Source organism: Crinia signifera, chromosome 2 (assembly GCF_055691185.1).
Source record: "Crinia signifera chromosome 2, ASM5569118v1, whole genome shotgun sequence".
Classification (NCBI taxonomy): domain Eukaryota; kingdom Metazoa; phylum Chordata; class Amphibia; order Anura; family Myobatrachidae; genus Crinia; species Crinia signifera.
This window is the reverse complement of record NC_139218.1, coordinates 198,707,930-198,722,955: the sequence shown is the minus strand read 5'-3', so window position 1 is coordinate 198,722,955 and position 15,026 is coordinate 198,707,930. Positions and strand designations below refer to the sequence as shown.

Here is a 15,026-nt window from a genome sequence, read left to right as displayed (position 1 = left end):
AGTTACACAATCCTTCTAACCATGCCTTGGCAATAAAGGTTGAGTATCCCCTATCCAAAATGCTCGGGACCAGGAGAATTTTGGATAACGGATTATTCTGTATGATGTATTTTGAAGTATCTTGCATTTATGCTGTATAAACACATCAAACACATGAAATGCACACATATATTTTATTTGTTCAAAAAACAAGGTTTCAAAACATGAAACAAAATTTGTGTACTATCTTAGATATTGAATTTGAATGCCAAGCAATCATTTTCTTGTACATATATAGTACCAGTTACATATTATGTCCTCAGTAGTGCTGGTACAAATGTCCCCAGTGAATTTTTAGCAAAAAAAATGTTTTTTTTTTCACTTTCTGGAATGTATGGTTTTTGGAATAATTCGGATAACGGATATTCGGATATTCGGATACGGGATACTCAACCTGTACCAGCCATTTCCATTAAAATGCTTCTTATTCGCAAAACAATGTTAATAGGACACAAGCAGCTTATACTGATTATACGTATTGTGTTGAAAAATAATAACATTCATTAGGTGTAAGTGTGCTAATATTGCCACATAGAAGCATAGAATTTGACTGCAGATAAGAACCACTTGGCCAGTCTAGTCTGCCTTCCCATACATACACTCACTTATACACTAGTGTGTTGTTTTTGTTAGGAGCCATTTAGCCTATCAGTATATTTTTGGTTTGTGGGTAGAAACTGGAGTACCAGTGGAAACTCACCCAAATATGGCGAGCAAATACCAAGTCCACACATTTAGGGCAATGGTGAGAATCAAATTCATGACCTACAGTATCTAGGATTCTACGCTAGGACTGCTACTGCTGCTGAGGGGTGAATCTCTATGCCAGAAGGAGACCAAGAAGACTAGTAGTTCCAAATAAGAATTGACTGTGAAACAATCCTTTGGAAGTAGAAGCAAGAATGAAAGCTCCCATCCAAATGCACTGTTTTAGACAGTTAATTGTGTCTATGTTAACCAATTCCATTTTGGCTCCATTTTACAGGACATCAGTTCCTCGCCTGAAAGCTCAAAAAACAAATTCTTGGCAAAGAAATGCTATTGTAACCACTATACACTTAAGAAAATACCTGCGAACAAGTGGTAGTGATGAAGTAAAGATTGCATGAATATGACAGCCCAATGTGTGGGAGTATGTCTTTAAACAGCACCAGAAGCAGTATGTAACACAAAATGGCAGCTTATTCACAGACAGGGAACTTTTGTATCATTGGCTTTACGAAGAGGCATACTGGTGTCAACCTGTTAGAAAACTCGGCAATGTCATACCAAAATGACTTTTCTCACTCTCCTCAGGATTATAATTTCCGATAAAGCAACTTCTATTGTAAAAAATAGGAAAAAATGGATGTTCGCTACAGATCAGAAGGCTCCCAGAACATATGACTCATTTTAACCTATTATTTGAGCAGCAGTCAGATGTGGGTACTCGAAAACCACATAAAAAGCAAAACTATAAATAGATAAAAGAGACTGTGCTAAAATTAATAGTACATTTTATAAAAATCAACAATAAAAACACAAATAAACATACATGTAGAGACAAAAATATCAAGCAATATTCCTAAAAATAACTGTGGATCCACAATAGATTAAAATAAGCAGATAGGCAATGTATCTATAATGAGGGACAATGGGGAAAGTCCAGGAAGATGCTTTTTGCTAAAAATAGCGGATATAATCCACAACTAACTTCACTTGAAATGTATATATGAACAGAAAAAGTTTGAAGTAATGAAGGACATTTTCAATTTATTGGATGAGGATGGATATGAATATAGATGAACACAGTTCCATTAGTGATTAGCAAGCAGATGTGTTAGTGAGTCCTTTTTGTTAGTAATAGTCTATGGGGTTAATAAAACATATGCACAGTACTGGCAATGTTATCAAATCAGCATATGTATAGTTACCACTCCAGAGACTGTTATTAGTTGTGGGCTTGCCACTTCCTATAATTCAGCCAAATGGAAGGGGCTTTCTTGGAGGGGTCCTCACCCCAGTAGTGAAACCTTTTTGGTGACGGTTTCCAGTCATTTTGGAATGTGCCGTTTTTGAAATGTGGAGTCTCAGAAATACTCACCACAGAAGGGGCAGCCACTGCCTTCTTCAGCTGCCCCTGTTCCCCTAGGGCTGCTGCTTCTAAAGAGGCCTGGCGTCAGCGGGGGGCAGCCGCTGAGGAGCTCCAGTGTATGATAGTTGGTGAGAGGGGGGTTGGGGTTGGGTGCACTCAGTTGTTTGGACAGTTGTGTGTTCAGGTGCCCAAAGGCACTTTCAGGCTCCCAAAGGGCCCCAAACTTTCTGAGCAGCCTGGCATCGGCGGTGGAAAGCTGCAAGGGGGCCCCGGCGATTCGGCATATGATCATACGGCAGGGTGTAACGTGCCGGGGGGGAAGAGGACAGGCATGCTATGGTGGGGGGGGGGGGGAGGGACGATGCAAGGGATGTGTGTGCACCAGTGGTGCACAGCTGGAGGCACCACTGGCGCACACCTAGCAAACAGTAGCATGCCTGGAAATTTCTTGGTAGAGCCTGCTCCTGCAATTTTCCAGGCATAAAGAAGTTCATCAATTTTAAATACATATTTTTAGAACAGGATTTAGATTTTTTTGGTTTGTTCTCATAACATTTAGTACAATACAAGTAGTAATACAATACAACGGGTTATTGTCAATGAAATATCTAAGCACTCATTGACAACCTCATTTGCTAGAAAATGAACCACATCACAAATTTCTGAGAAAAACTAGCACATTTTATAGCACAAACTAATGTACAATTATATTTAATGTAATTTGATAAATAATTGCACTTTTTATTTACATTTTCTCCATCTCACTTTGTTTTTTATTTTTGTAGTTTGCTGTGGGATTTATGCCTTTGTGAAAATAAATAATATGATGATTTCAGGCTACTGCTCTAGATTTATCCTTACATTTTCATCAGTCTGAAGATGCCTGATTCGGTTATGTTGAACTATTCTTAAAGCCCTGTTAAAAAAAACAGGTTGCCCTGATTGTTATTATCATTATTAACAGTATCTTATATAGTGCACACATATTCCGCAGCGCTTTACAGAGAATATTTGAACATTCACATCAGTCCCTGCCCCAGTGGAGCTTGCAATCTATATTCCCTACCACATGTACACACACACACAGACATTCTAGGGATAATTTGTTGGGAGCCAATGAGCCTACCAGTATATTTTTGGATTGTGTGAGGAAACCAAAGTACCCGGAGGAAACCCACGCAAGTACGGGGAGCATATACAAACTCCACACAGTTAGAGCCTCGGTGGGAATCAAACCTATGACCTCAGTGGTGTGAGGCAGTAATGCTAACCATTACACCATCCGTACTGCCTTACGGATGGAATCTAATCGTATGGAAAAGCCACAGTGTGAATTTCTAGATGGCCATACTTTGTATTTTATTTTTCCTTTTTTTTGTTGTTAATATTGAAATGACTTATTGAGGGAGAGATCCATGACCCAGGCAGCAAAAATCACTCTCCCACAGCAATTTCACAGCTCACAATATTCCATATCTTGGACACCTTTGGCCACAGAATCAATTTAGAAAATTAGTTGGTGACTTAAAATTCAATCCCTGTCCATTTTGTACTAATAAATAGGAAAATAGGCTGTGAGGAGCTTCATACAGTTAGGAATTATCTGAGCAAAAATATGTAAAATGCAGTGTACATTACAACATTTTAGCAGCTCGTAATATATGCATACTGCTACTCTGTGACAGCAGAAAATTAATAGTGGCTTATGATTTATAAAAGCTGTTGGCTTGCTAATAATTGCATATTTGCATTTTATGAACACATTACTATAAATACCTTTTTTATTTTTTTTAAAGGGGATGCCAGGATATACAGATGTGCACAGCATATTTTGCAGACACAGTATGTCCCTGTTTATGAACCTTACCATTTAATTCTGCCGAGATACACTGACCTTTACAAGGTCAATCCTGTAGGTGAAAAGTAGAAAAAGGGGCAAGGAAGATAAACTTAGTTTTAACTAGGTGTATAATGCATTTTAAGAAGAAGCAGATATTTGACTTCTAAATGAAAATTATCCAGACAATAGTAGACAATGGAATTTCTGGATAATTAAAACATTGTTTGTATTTATTTATATACTACTTTTGTGATCACAGACTACACATGTACAGTATATATAAAATCAGAATGACATATTCTTCAGTTCACACTAAAATAAAAAGCAGCGATTCATTTCAATTAATATAGTCTTGCCTAAATAGTTGCTGTGGTTGAGATGTACGAAGGCCTAACATGCATTCAAACCTCATTAACCAGCCATTATTGGAGGTTTGCTGCAATCTCCAAGCTTGGACCCAATAGGTATTGCCTGTACAGTTAGGCCCATTTAGGGCTGGATTTGAAATTAGCAAAATGATGCAATCAACTAGGGTGCCAAACATAGAGGGCGTTGGTCTGGCTGCAACATGCAAGTAAGCCAGTAGCTTGTGTCATTGTAACCCAGAAGCTGCCAGCCTGTTCAGTACAGCTTTTTCCATACTTGGTAGACGCAGATCCTTTTCATGTAACCAGAAACGTGCAATCTGTGCTAGGGCCAGAAGCCAGCATGACTGTAGACATGTTTGAGTGGTAGCCCCACCCATCTTTCAGCTTTTCCACCTTTGCTCTTTTTATTATTAAACTGCAGCAGTAGATGATGGGCACTGGAGGCTATTTATTTATTAACAGTTTCTTATATAGCACATACATATTACAGCTCTTTACAGTATAGTATAGTTGAACATTCACATCAGTCCCTGCCCCAGTGGAGCTTACAAGCTATATTCCCTACCACACAGACATTCTAGGGTTAATTTTTGTTTGAAGCCAATTGACCTACCAGTATATTTTTGGATTGTGGGAGGAAACCAGAGTACCCGGAATAAACCCACACAAACACGGGGAGAATATATAAACTATGCACCATAACCCACAGTTATGGTGGGTATTGAACCCATGACCTCAGCGCTGTGAGGCAGTAATGATAACCATTACACCATCTGTGGTGCCCAATAGGCTACAATAGGGAGTACACCTACTGTGAGCATTATCTGTGTATGGGGCACAACTATTGTGGGCATTATTTGTGTAATACTACTGTGGGTATTATGTTTAAGCTGCATTACTACTGTGGGTATTATGTGCAAGTGGCTTTATTGTGGGTATAATGTGTTTACGGGGTACTACTGTGTGGTGTAATATAAATCAGGGGTACTGCAGGTGCTGTAAAGTGAATAAGATTGTGCTACTGTTTGGCAATATTTTATTTAGGTGTACATTTATATCGCCATTACTGTTCTTTGTGGGATTACACTCCTGTTGTGTGGCAAAGTTGCATGCTGTCGTTTTATAAAGTATGGGAGGGGTGCCAAATATATATTCCGGTACTTGTTTTCTAGCACGGCGCCCATGATTTTCATCTTATTCCATTGTTTTGATCGTTTTGATCGCATCGCATGCGATGCGATCAGACCCAATTTTTTTAATTGTACAGGCACCCTGATGGGTGATTACTATGTAAAATGCAACCCCATTGTTAACACCACCCCCACTATGAACGCCAACCTGAAGCGTGGCGAGGGGCAGCGGTACGCGTCCTCCGACCTTTTCATACCCCCCACTATCCACGTCGGCGTGGAGTTTATTTTATATAGTGTGGCGAGCACAGCGAGCCACCGAGACCGAATCGTGGCGAGCGGACGTGGATTAATTCACATGTATTCCGTGTCCCCTTGCCATGCTTCCGGCTCGGTGGCTCGCTGCGCTCGCCACACTATATAAAGTAAACTCCACGCTGACGTGGATAGTGGGGGTAGGAAAAGGTCGGAGGATGCGAACTGCCGCCCCTCGCGGGCTTGCTGCGCTTGCCACGCTTCGGGGTGGCGTTAACAATGGGGGTGCATTTAACATAGTAATCACCCATCAGGGTGCCTGTACAATTAAAAATTGCATTGCATCGCATGCCATTGTAATGGCATGCGATGCGACGCAATATTAAAATTGTACAGTTCTGCTCTTAGGACCCGAAAATCGGGTCCCATCGCATGCCATCGCATACCTTAATTAGGAAACAAGTACCTATATTCCTATACCAAAAAAACTAAAAGACTCAGAGGTCTTGAATAAGGAAGTCCTCACAATGTACTTTGAAGCTTTTATCAGTCAACAAAACATTGGTTTATGTTGGTAATGATGTGAGTGCAGTTGTTGCTATTTGCAGAGTTATGTAGAGACACATACGTGAAGGTGACTCAAACTATAAGCAGCCCAGTTACTTAACCAGAAAAATGGGGGGAGGGATTGTCAATCGCACAAGACTCAATGATTATGGGTGAACCCCTATCAATATCTCCTATATGGTAGGTACCACAGTCATTGGATCAGCGGTGTGCTACCATAGGACACAACATGACTGAGCACAAAAGAGAAGAGAAAGAAAAAAGTGTCCTTTTATTTAGGTGCACCTAAATAAAAGGACACTCTTTTCTTTCTCTTCTCTTTTGTGCTCAGTTACTTAACCAGTGGTGCTGGTTTACTGAAGTATAACAGATACAGCCATATTCTCTGTTGTAAACACACTGATTCTCATGGATCAGTGTTGTTTTATACAGCTCACCACCTGGTGTCTGCTGTTTGCAGGTAGTCGTGCAGGGATGCTGGAACAACTTTAACCAGGTTACCACAGAGGTCTCACTAGAGAGCATGGATACTTATATTTTCTTGTATCTACCCATCTTCTCCAGAGTTTTTTATCCATCTGTAATGATCCATGTCACAGAATGCCTTTCTGCCGTTTCATTCTGCATTTCATCTCACCACCTCAAATTTACAGAATTAATTATATTTCACTGGCCAAAAGTAGTTACCAACTGGATATCTGTATCAATGCTGAGAACTCGACAACCCTACCCCACAAGCTTGCTCCTAAAAGTCATCTTTGACTTTAAACTGTATTTTGTTCCCCACTTTCTAAAAAAACATATCCAAGTTATGACTATGTCTTACACAAGACACTGCTCAAACTCTAATCCATGCACTCATTATCACCTACATTGATTATTGCCATTGTGATCTTATTGTTACTACCAAAAACCCTCTCACCACTTTAGTCCTTTTTAAGTGCAACGTATGCTGATGATGAACGTATTCATCATCTACTGATCTGCTCTGTATGTCCCCATTAGTTACCTTTTTTCTATTGTATTCAATAGAAAATAAATGTACTACTTACACACAAGGCTGTTATCCAAATTATACCACCATACATCATATACATAATATATTGCTACTACTATTATTACTACTACAGTAGGTGACCACGATTATTCAATCCAATAACAGAACGTTTATGTGCTACAATATATACCCTGACAGTAAATAACTGATCTGCTCTGAGCATGAGTATTGATTACAGTGTGCTTAAGGAAATTTGTGGGAAATGTGAATATACTATCTTGAACACTTTATTATTGTTTTATTTTATTTATTTTTTTTTATCTAGGAAGAGCCTTATGTGATGTTCAAGAGGTCGGATACTCCTTTGTTTGGCAAGGATCGTTTTGAAGGCTTTTGCATTGACCTCCTAAAGAAAGTGTCAGAAATTCTGGGATTTGAATATGATATACGTTTAGTAGAAGATGGCAGATATGGATCCCAAGATGAGAAAGGACAATGGAATGGTCTGGTCAAGGAGCTCATTGACCATGTAAGTGATTATTTTAAAATGTTTCAAATAATTGCCAAATAAAAATTATATGTATTAGATGTCTTTAAGGCTTAATATTAGCATCAATCAGTAAAACATCAATATGTAAGGTCAGTGAAATGTAAACCCTTTATAATGTATGTTCTAAAAGCGAAACCTCTCAAGCAGTTCATGTCATACCGTAGAATGCAGTTTATGCAAGAATAACCATTCAAAACATACAGCAATGCTCATTACTGTATATTGTGGAGCATGCTGACAAATGCTACTTAAAATAACATGTCAGTATACGTTCCAGTCAGTAAGTGAAGCAGAGGGTTCTACGAAAACCTGATTGTTTATTTTAAATAAATCTAATTATCTTATGTTTTTGTTATTCATTATCTTTATATAACTTTATACATTAAATATGACTAATGCCAACATGTCAAAGGACCAAAAGTAATATGTATTAGGTTTTTTGAAACAGCCTTAATTTGGAAGTTTTAAAATTTAAAGCAGCAATATTTATTAAATATGCGACATGGTTTTGCTTTTAATAAAAATCCCACTGTAAATCTGACTACTACTGTAACTCAATGACATCTTTGCATTTGTAACTATGTGGAGAGGGAAAGAGGACTCTTTTCTTGGGGCACTCTTGAAAATGTACAGTTGTGTAATTTAAAACAACTTTTATTTCTGTTATTCAAAAGGGATGACTATATAGCCTAAATGGTTAAACATAGCAGGGAGCTGTTAATGAATAGGCTATGCTATTGGGGGTATGGTCCCCCAGTAGGGTTAGGAGTGTGTCTAGTTGGTACCTCCTGTTTTAAGGTAAGGATGTGTGCCCAGTAATATAAGACTGGGGCTCGTTTAGAGGCAAATTTGAGATATTATTCTATGTAAAGGGTTAAATTCCCTGTTGGTGTAGAGACTGCTTATTTTCTCAGACTGTATGTCTGAATTATGCGCTGGATAGAGAGATGAAAATTTACTAAGATATATAAATATATTGTTGTTGAAAGCCAATTGTTGACGTAACAAAATGTCGGCACCCAGTACACAGTTTGACCATACACCTTTGTATGCTGCTTTTGCTCACAGCAAAAAAAGTGACTCAAGGTATACAGATTTGGCAAAATTTGTCAGATAACTGTTGTCGTGATAAGTTATATGCACTTAGTACAGAATATTAATCATACCTAGGTGTCTGTTGATTTAGTCGGCAACAGATATCCAAAAAGACTGCTTCAATAGCCCAGTGTGTATTGGAGAAAGTAGGACAAGTCTCCCTTGGCAGATTTTTCTCCCAAATTGGAAAAACATGTAAACACTTTGAAGGCATACAATTTCCAGTTATAGTGAATCAGTATATCATTTATATCACACTTTGGTGAGGAGATTCTGTGTGTACAATCTCCCACCTAAGCATACAATGTTTCAATTGGAAGAAATCAGGAGCGGTACCCAGAACAAAGTTTGACCATACACAAATATATGGGCATACGATTAGCATATGATTTGCATACAATTTGATCTGCGATGCGATTTAACACCCCCCTACTATCCACGTTAGCCTGAGGCGTGGCGAGCGTAGTGTGCCCCGCGAGGGGATGCGGTATGCATACTCCCGACCTGTTCATACCGCCACTATCCACATTGGCATGGAGTTGATTTTATAAAGTGTGGCAAGTGCAGAGAGCCACCGAGCCTGAAGCGTGGCGAACGCAGCGCGGCCCGCGAGGGTCCACTTAAAACGAGCGGAATACACATCAAGTAATCCATGTCCCCTCGCGGTGCTCAATGCGCTCGCCATGCTTCGGGCTCATTTTCCGCGTCCACTCACCACGCTTTGGGCTCGGTGGCTCGCTGTGCTTGCCACACTTTATAAAATGAACTCAGCGCCGGCATGGATAGTGGGGGTATGAACAGGTCAGGAGGACACATACCACATTGCCTTGCCATGCTTTGGCCTGACGTGGATAGTGGTGGTGAGCTAAATCGCATCACGGATTGAATTGTAGGCAAATCGTATGCAAATCGCATGCAAATTGTGTGATATATTTACATGCAATTTGCATGCAATTTGCATATGATGCTATCTGCTGGGAAGTGCCGCCATGAAACTAATCAAGTACCCTTATTTATTTATCACCTTCTAATAGATAGCATAGCAACATCCCATCTTCCATAGAACTCCCATCTCATACCCTCCTATATCTGAAGAGCAAAAACAGGTACAAATTTGGAAAATAAGGTGGCCATGGGTAAAGGGAGCATGGCCAGGCCAATTTTCTATACTTACAATGGGCAGTTGGAGACACAGAAAAAGATACAGGCCATAAATAAACAGAACTGTAGTTGTCAAAAAGGTACAGTTGGAGGGTATGCCATCTTACTAAATAAACCCTAACATACTGGTCCAATTTCATAAGATGCTGTCACTGGGATTAAAATCATGATTTCTAGTAAGTTTTTCAGGGACATTGGAATCTATTTACTAAATCCTGGAAAGAGTAAAAGTGGATTGGGATGTACAAACCAACAAGCTTCTAGCTATCATTTTTAAAACACAACCAGTGAGCTGGCAGTTAGGAGGTGATTGGGTGGTACTTTGGGGGTTATTCTGGTTGATTCACAAGGATGCAAATTCACACCCTTATGAGTCCACCAGATGCCACCCGCTAAATGCTAGTACGCCTGCCGCTCCCCCTCGCAACGCCGCATACGATCGCAGGGAATGCTGCAAATGGATGTTTAACAGGCTGTGGGGAACACCCACATCCTTGGATGGTCGCCGACTTTCAAATGATGTGGAAGACCCAGGCACATATAAGGTTACTCTCATGTAACCTTAGATATGCGTGGCCTTTCGGAAATGGGCAGGCAGCTGACATCCGGTGGTGTCAGCTGACCGCCCCCCGGCGCCCACATCACCGGCTGATTTCCATGGGAACGCCCATGAAACACTGGGTGTTCCCAAGGGCAAGACTATCCACCACAACCCCACTCCCCCCACTTGCTGTCTTGGGTGCGTGCACCCGGCGAACAGTCTGTTCGCTGTGGCCACATGCGCAGAAATGCAGCTGCGCATATGCCCAACATCGGTCCCCATGTGAACGAATTGCCCATAAGAAGGGACCAGAATAATCTCCTTTATCCCCATCCACTCTTTCTCTATCCAAGGCTTAGTAAATAGATCCCATTGTTTAATTGTTATTTTTTACACTGGAGAGACACCTATACTATATACGGTACATTCAGAGCAACCATCTTTCTGAGTGTAGTGTCTTGCAATATTATTTTATTTTATTGCAAATGCAAGTTCCCATGATAAATGAGGAATCCTGTTCAATCTCATTTAATTGTTTCCATCTTTCCTTAAGGAGAATTACCATGGTTCTTTTATTTTGTTTTTTAATTTTAGTTATTTTTAATATACATACTGAAATCTGTACTGACATTGCACTATTTCACCTTCTAAGGGTTAAATATTTTCATTTAGCCGGTCTTAAGAATTTCTTTTACTGAATATAATATAAGCATCTGAAATCACCCCAACGGTTTTGTACGCAATCAGGGATTCAGTTTTCAAGGGAGAAAAGGTTAGGGAGGAATTTACATTTTCATTGGCTAAACTGCGCAGTCATTTTAATGTATGAAATGTCCTTTGCTTTGGAAAAAGCTATCATTATTAGCATTATGAAAATAGATCTCCATGGCAACAAACTCAACTGCTAATCAAGCTTTGATTGGTCAGCTTTGATGCTCTAGTTTCTGAGTTATTTAATGTCTTTTTAATTGTATTCAATGTGACAACAACAATTTTGGGGACGCGTGGAGCTCACTCCAAAGAAATAACTGTACAATAAAAGAGGCTTTCTTGTGTCTTCCTTCCATTTTCATTTGTGTAAGCATTGCAGATTGAATGCCGTAGGGTAATTTTCAACAACAGCAGAAATGCTGGAAAGAGAAAAACATTTAGAAAGATAAGGAAGGACCCTGACAGATTCAGGAGAATTGGAGTGACTGTTCTACAGCTTACAATTTAGCAGGGCCATCTTAACGCATGGGCTTACTGGGCAGCTGCCCTAGGACCCCACAATTCTAGGGGCCTTGAGCAGGGGCTTTCTGGTGCCTCTAGAGTTTCTTGTCATATATTGGGCAGTACGGATGGTGTAACAGTTAGCGTTACTGCCTCACAGCACTGAGGTCATGTGTTGTAATACCACCATGGTTCTAACTGTGTGGACTTGTATATTCTTCCCATGCTTGTGTGGGTTTACTCCCGGTACTCTGGTTTCCCACAATTCAAAAAAATACTGGTACAGTAGGTTAATTGGTTCCCAACCAATTAACCCTAGAATGAGTGTGTGTTCATATACATGTGGTAGGGAATATAGATTGTAAGCTCAACTGGGGCAGGGACTGATGTAGACTCTAGCACTGTGCCTATTGAATCGACTGTGCATGCACATATCTTTCAAGGAATGTGGTGCCCACGATGTTCCAGTAACTAATCATAACTGCGCATGTGAGGAAGCCATTTTTTCCCCTGCTGCAGCTCTGAAGCAGGACTCTGGATTCTGCACTTATTATAGATATGCCAATGGCAGCATGTATATACAGTTTCCACCTTAAATAGCAATACACGGCAAATGCAATAAAATGTGCACTCTCTTCTATTCCACATTATTATAAAGTACTATACTTCAGTCAAATGCCTTTTAAGCTGTATTACATAGCTTAGAAAGCACAAATAGGTTACAAGAACTGTACAAGGCCATAGAACTACAATGTTTTGTGTTTTTACATTTCATTTGTTTAAAGCAACATTGAAATACTTTGGATCATTATAACTATATACACAAATAAAGGCCTAGTTAATTTAACTTTGCTTGCTCCTCAAAAGGCCAATTCACATATTTTGCTGCAAATTAGTCATAAATAATCAGCACAACTCAGGGGAAAAAAATGTACGCATATATATTGAGAGATAAACTGCCCATTCAGTACCTTTCACAAGTAAAAATAGTGTAATATACCCTATATACAGACTGAGTTTGACACTTAAGGCCTGATTCTGAGTCACATGCAATGTACAGTAGCTGTAATGCTGTATACACACGGTGCGACTTGCGCTATTGATTTTGACTATATAGTCAAACTCGCATAGCACATAGGGGAACATTCTTATTAATTCAGTGAATTTGCAACAGGGATGTTTTTGTTCTGTGCATGTTCATAATAGTTTATGTGCATGTGCAGGTTCCCTGTGCAAATGGCTTCGGTGCTTAGTCACGAGCCATTCGTAGCGATTGGGGCGGGCCAAGGGTGTGAGACGGCCGGGACAGGTGACGCCCATGGGAATGCCCAGCGTTTCATGGGTGTCTCTATGAAAACGCTGGGCATTACAATGGCAATGCAGGTAGGCCGATGTGTGCCAGTATGGGTGGCTGACATTACAGGAAGTCAGTCGTCTGCCCTGTCTTCATCCCAGCACATGCAAATAAAAGTCAGTTTCAGTCTGCATCCCACGCTGATTCCAAGCCGGTCCCACGCTGCATGGGCGCCGTCATGACACTTGACTCTTTTGTCCAAGCCAAAGATTATAAACACTACGGTACTCAAGTTCACCTGCACTAATCCATCACTACTTATTCCTCAGTGATTGGTCAGTTAGGTGTGTGAACACTGACAGAGGTCTGCGACCTGTACTCCGATTGCAGCGAAGTCCAAACCTCCTTGCAGGGGTCCCTAGTGAAAACTAGGGGTTTAGGGTTAAACTCCATGCCTCTGCTTAGAGTCACATCAACTCCTGCACCTAGCTGTGTCCTCAGTGCCCAGTGTTCTATAAGCTGTCATTACCTCAAACCTCCTGTGTTCCAGTACCCAGAACCCTCCACTGGCTCACTTCTGCCACAGACAGGGACACCAGACACCCGAGCCCTGACAGATCAGCCTTTCATTGTGTCAGTCTTTCATCACAACTGTTTGGGCATTTTCACATCCAGCTGAGACGTTAAACCTTGTAGTGAGCGTATAGCGAGTGTTTTTCACAGAATGATCGAAGATCAATTCCCCATTGTGTCAAGTATTTTTTTTTTTTTTCATTTGTATATATTTTTCACCTATTGGTATTACTATGAAGGCACATTAAAGGGATCATTTTGATTATGCTGATCTGTATTGATCTACAATGTTAAAATACAGGGCCAGTTCAAGTTCTTGCAGATTAGAAGCAATAGCCATCTGCTGTCAATGGTATGCAACCATTCATTGTCTATGGTTGATAGCAAGCTGTGTTTTCTCCGTGGATGCAGTGCCGAATTTCCCAGTGCCTAGGGGCGGCACATGTTTGGGGGCTGCACTTGGATGCATGTGATACTGTAGTACTGTCAGCCTGAAATGTACCAGTAACTGCAAATTATCCACTGTACTGCACCACATTCCATCTTCAATAGAATGTAAATGAATAGGACATGCAGATACTGCCCCTGTAAGTTGTCCTACTTAGTAAATATGTATACATAATAAAAGAAAATGTTACAGTTGTTGGCTTTTTTATTATTATATTAAATTGGCAATCATTAAATGAGGGCTTATAACTAATCAATAAAAATAATACAATTAGGCAGGGGGCGGCCATTAATGTTGTGCCTACGGGTGCCCTCACCCCTAAATCTGCCTCTGCGTGGATGGTGGGCACTGATGCCACACTCTTGATGGCAACATACACCAAATTCACCCATCATTGGCTAATATATAGGAGGCTTCTAAGGATAGTTTAAAACTATTGATCACTTATGGTACTGTCAGAAATATGCATCACTATAGTATACAGTAAACAATTATATTTGTATGGTATATTTTGTTTTTGTTTTTTTAATATTTTTTAAAATAAAATTGTGGTGGACAATCAGCCCCCAACTGTATTTTGTAAAACATGTTGCAGTTAGGAGCTGAACACATGACAGTTAGGGGCTGATTGGCTTACGCAAGGAGTTTTTTTCATTCACAACAAGTTTTATCACTCATTCGTAAATGAGCTACAAAGTTTGATAAATAAGTATGTTTCCTAGTCTGTCTGGGAAGAGGAAGACAGTCCATATATTGGTTACTGTTGTATATTTAAAAAAAGAAACCAAATACTATACGTATATACTGTATTTTCCTCTTGTTCAATTGACATTTCTTATGCTCTATATAAGAAACTGTAAATAAATAAATGCTCTGGTACAT

At 40.0% G+C, this 15,026-nt stretch overlaps 1 protein-coding gene across 2 annotated transcripts in view; it reads left to right on the top strand.

The window, feature by feature from the left end:
* GRIK3 (glutamate ionotropic receptor kainate type subunit 3) overlaps positions 1-15,026 on the top strand; it is a 524,589-nt gene that overhangs the window by 374,334 nt on the left and 135,229 nt on the right. For both annotated transcript variants that reach the window (XR_014470426.1, XM_083173547.1), the window contains exon 10: positions 7,596-7,799. Coding sequence is in view for 1 of the 2 variants with exons in the window: in XM_083173547.1 (XP_083029673.1) it covers positions 7,596-7,799 (204 nt within the window). In the remaining variant the exon portion in view is untranslated. The remainder of the gene's footprint in view (positions 1-7,595; positions 7,800-15,026) is intronic.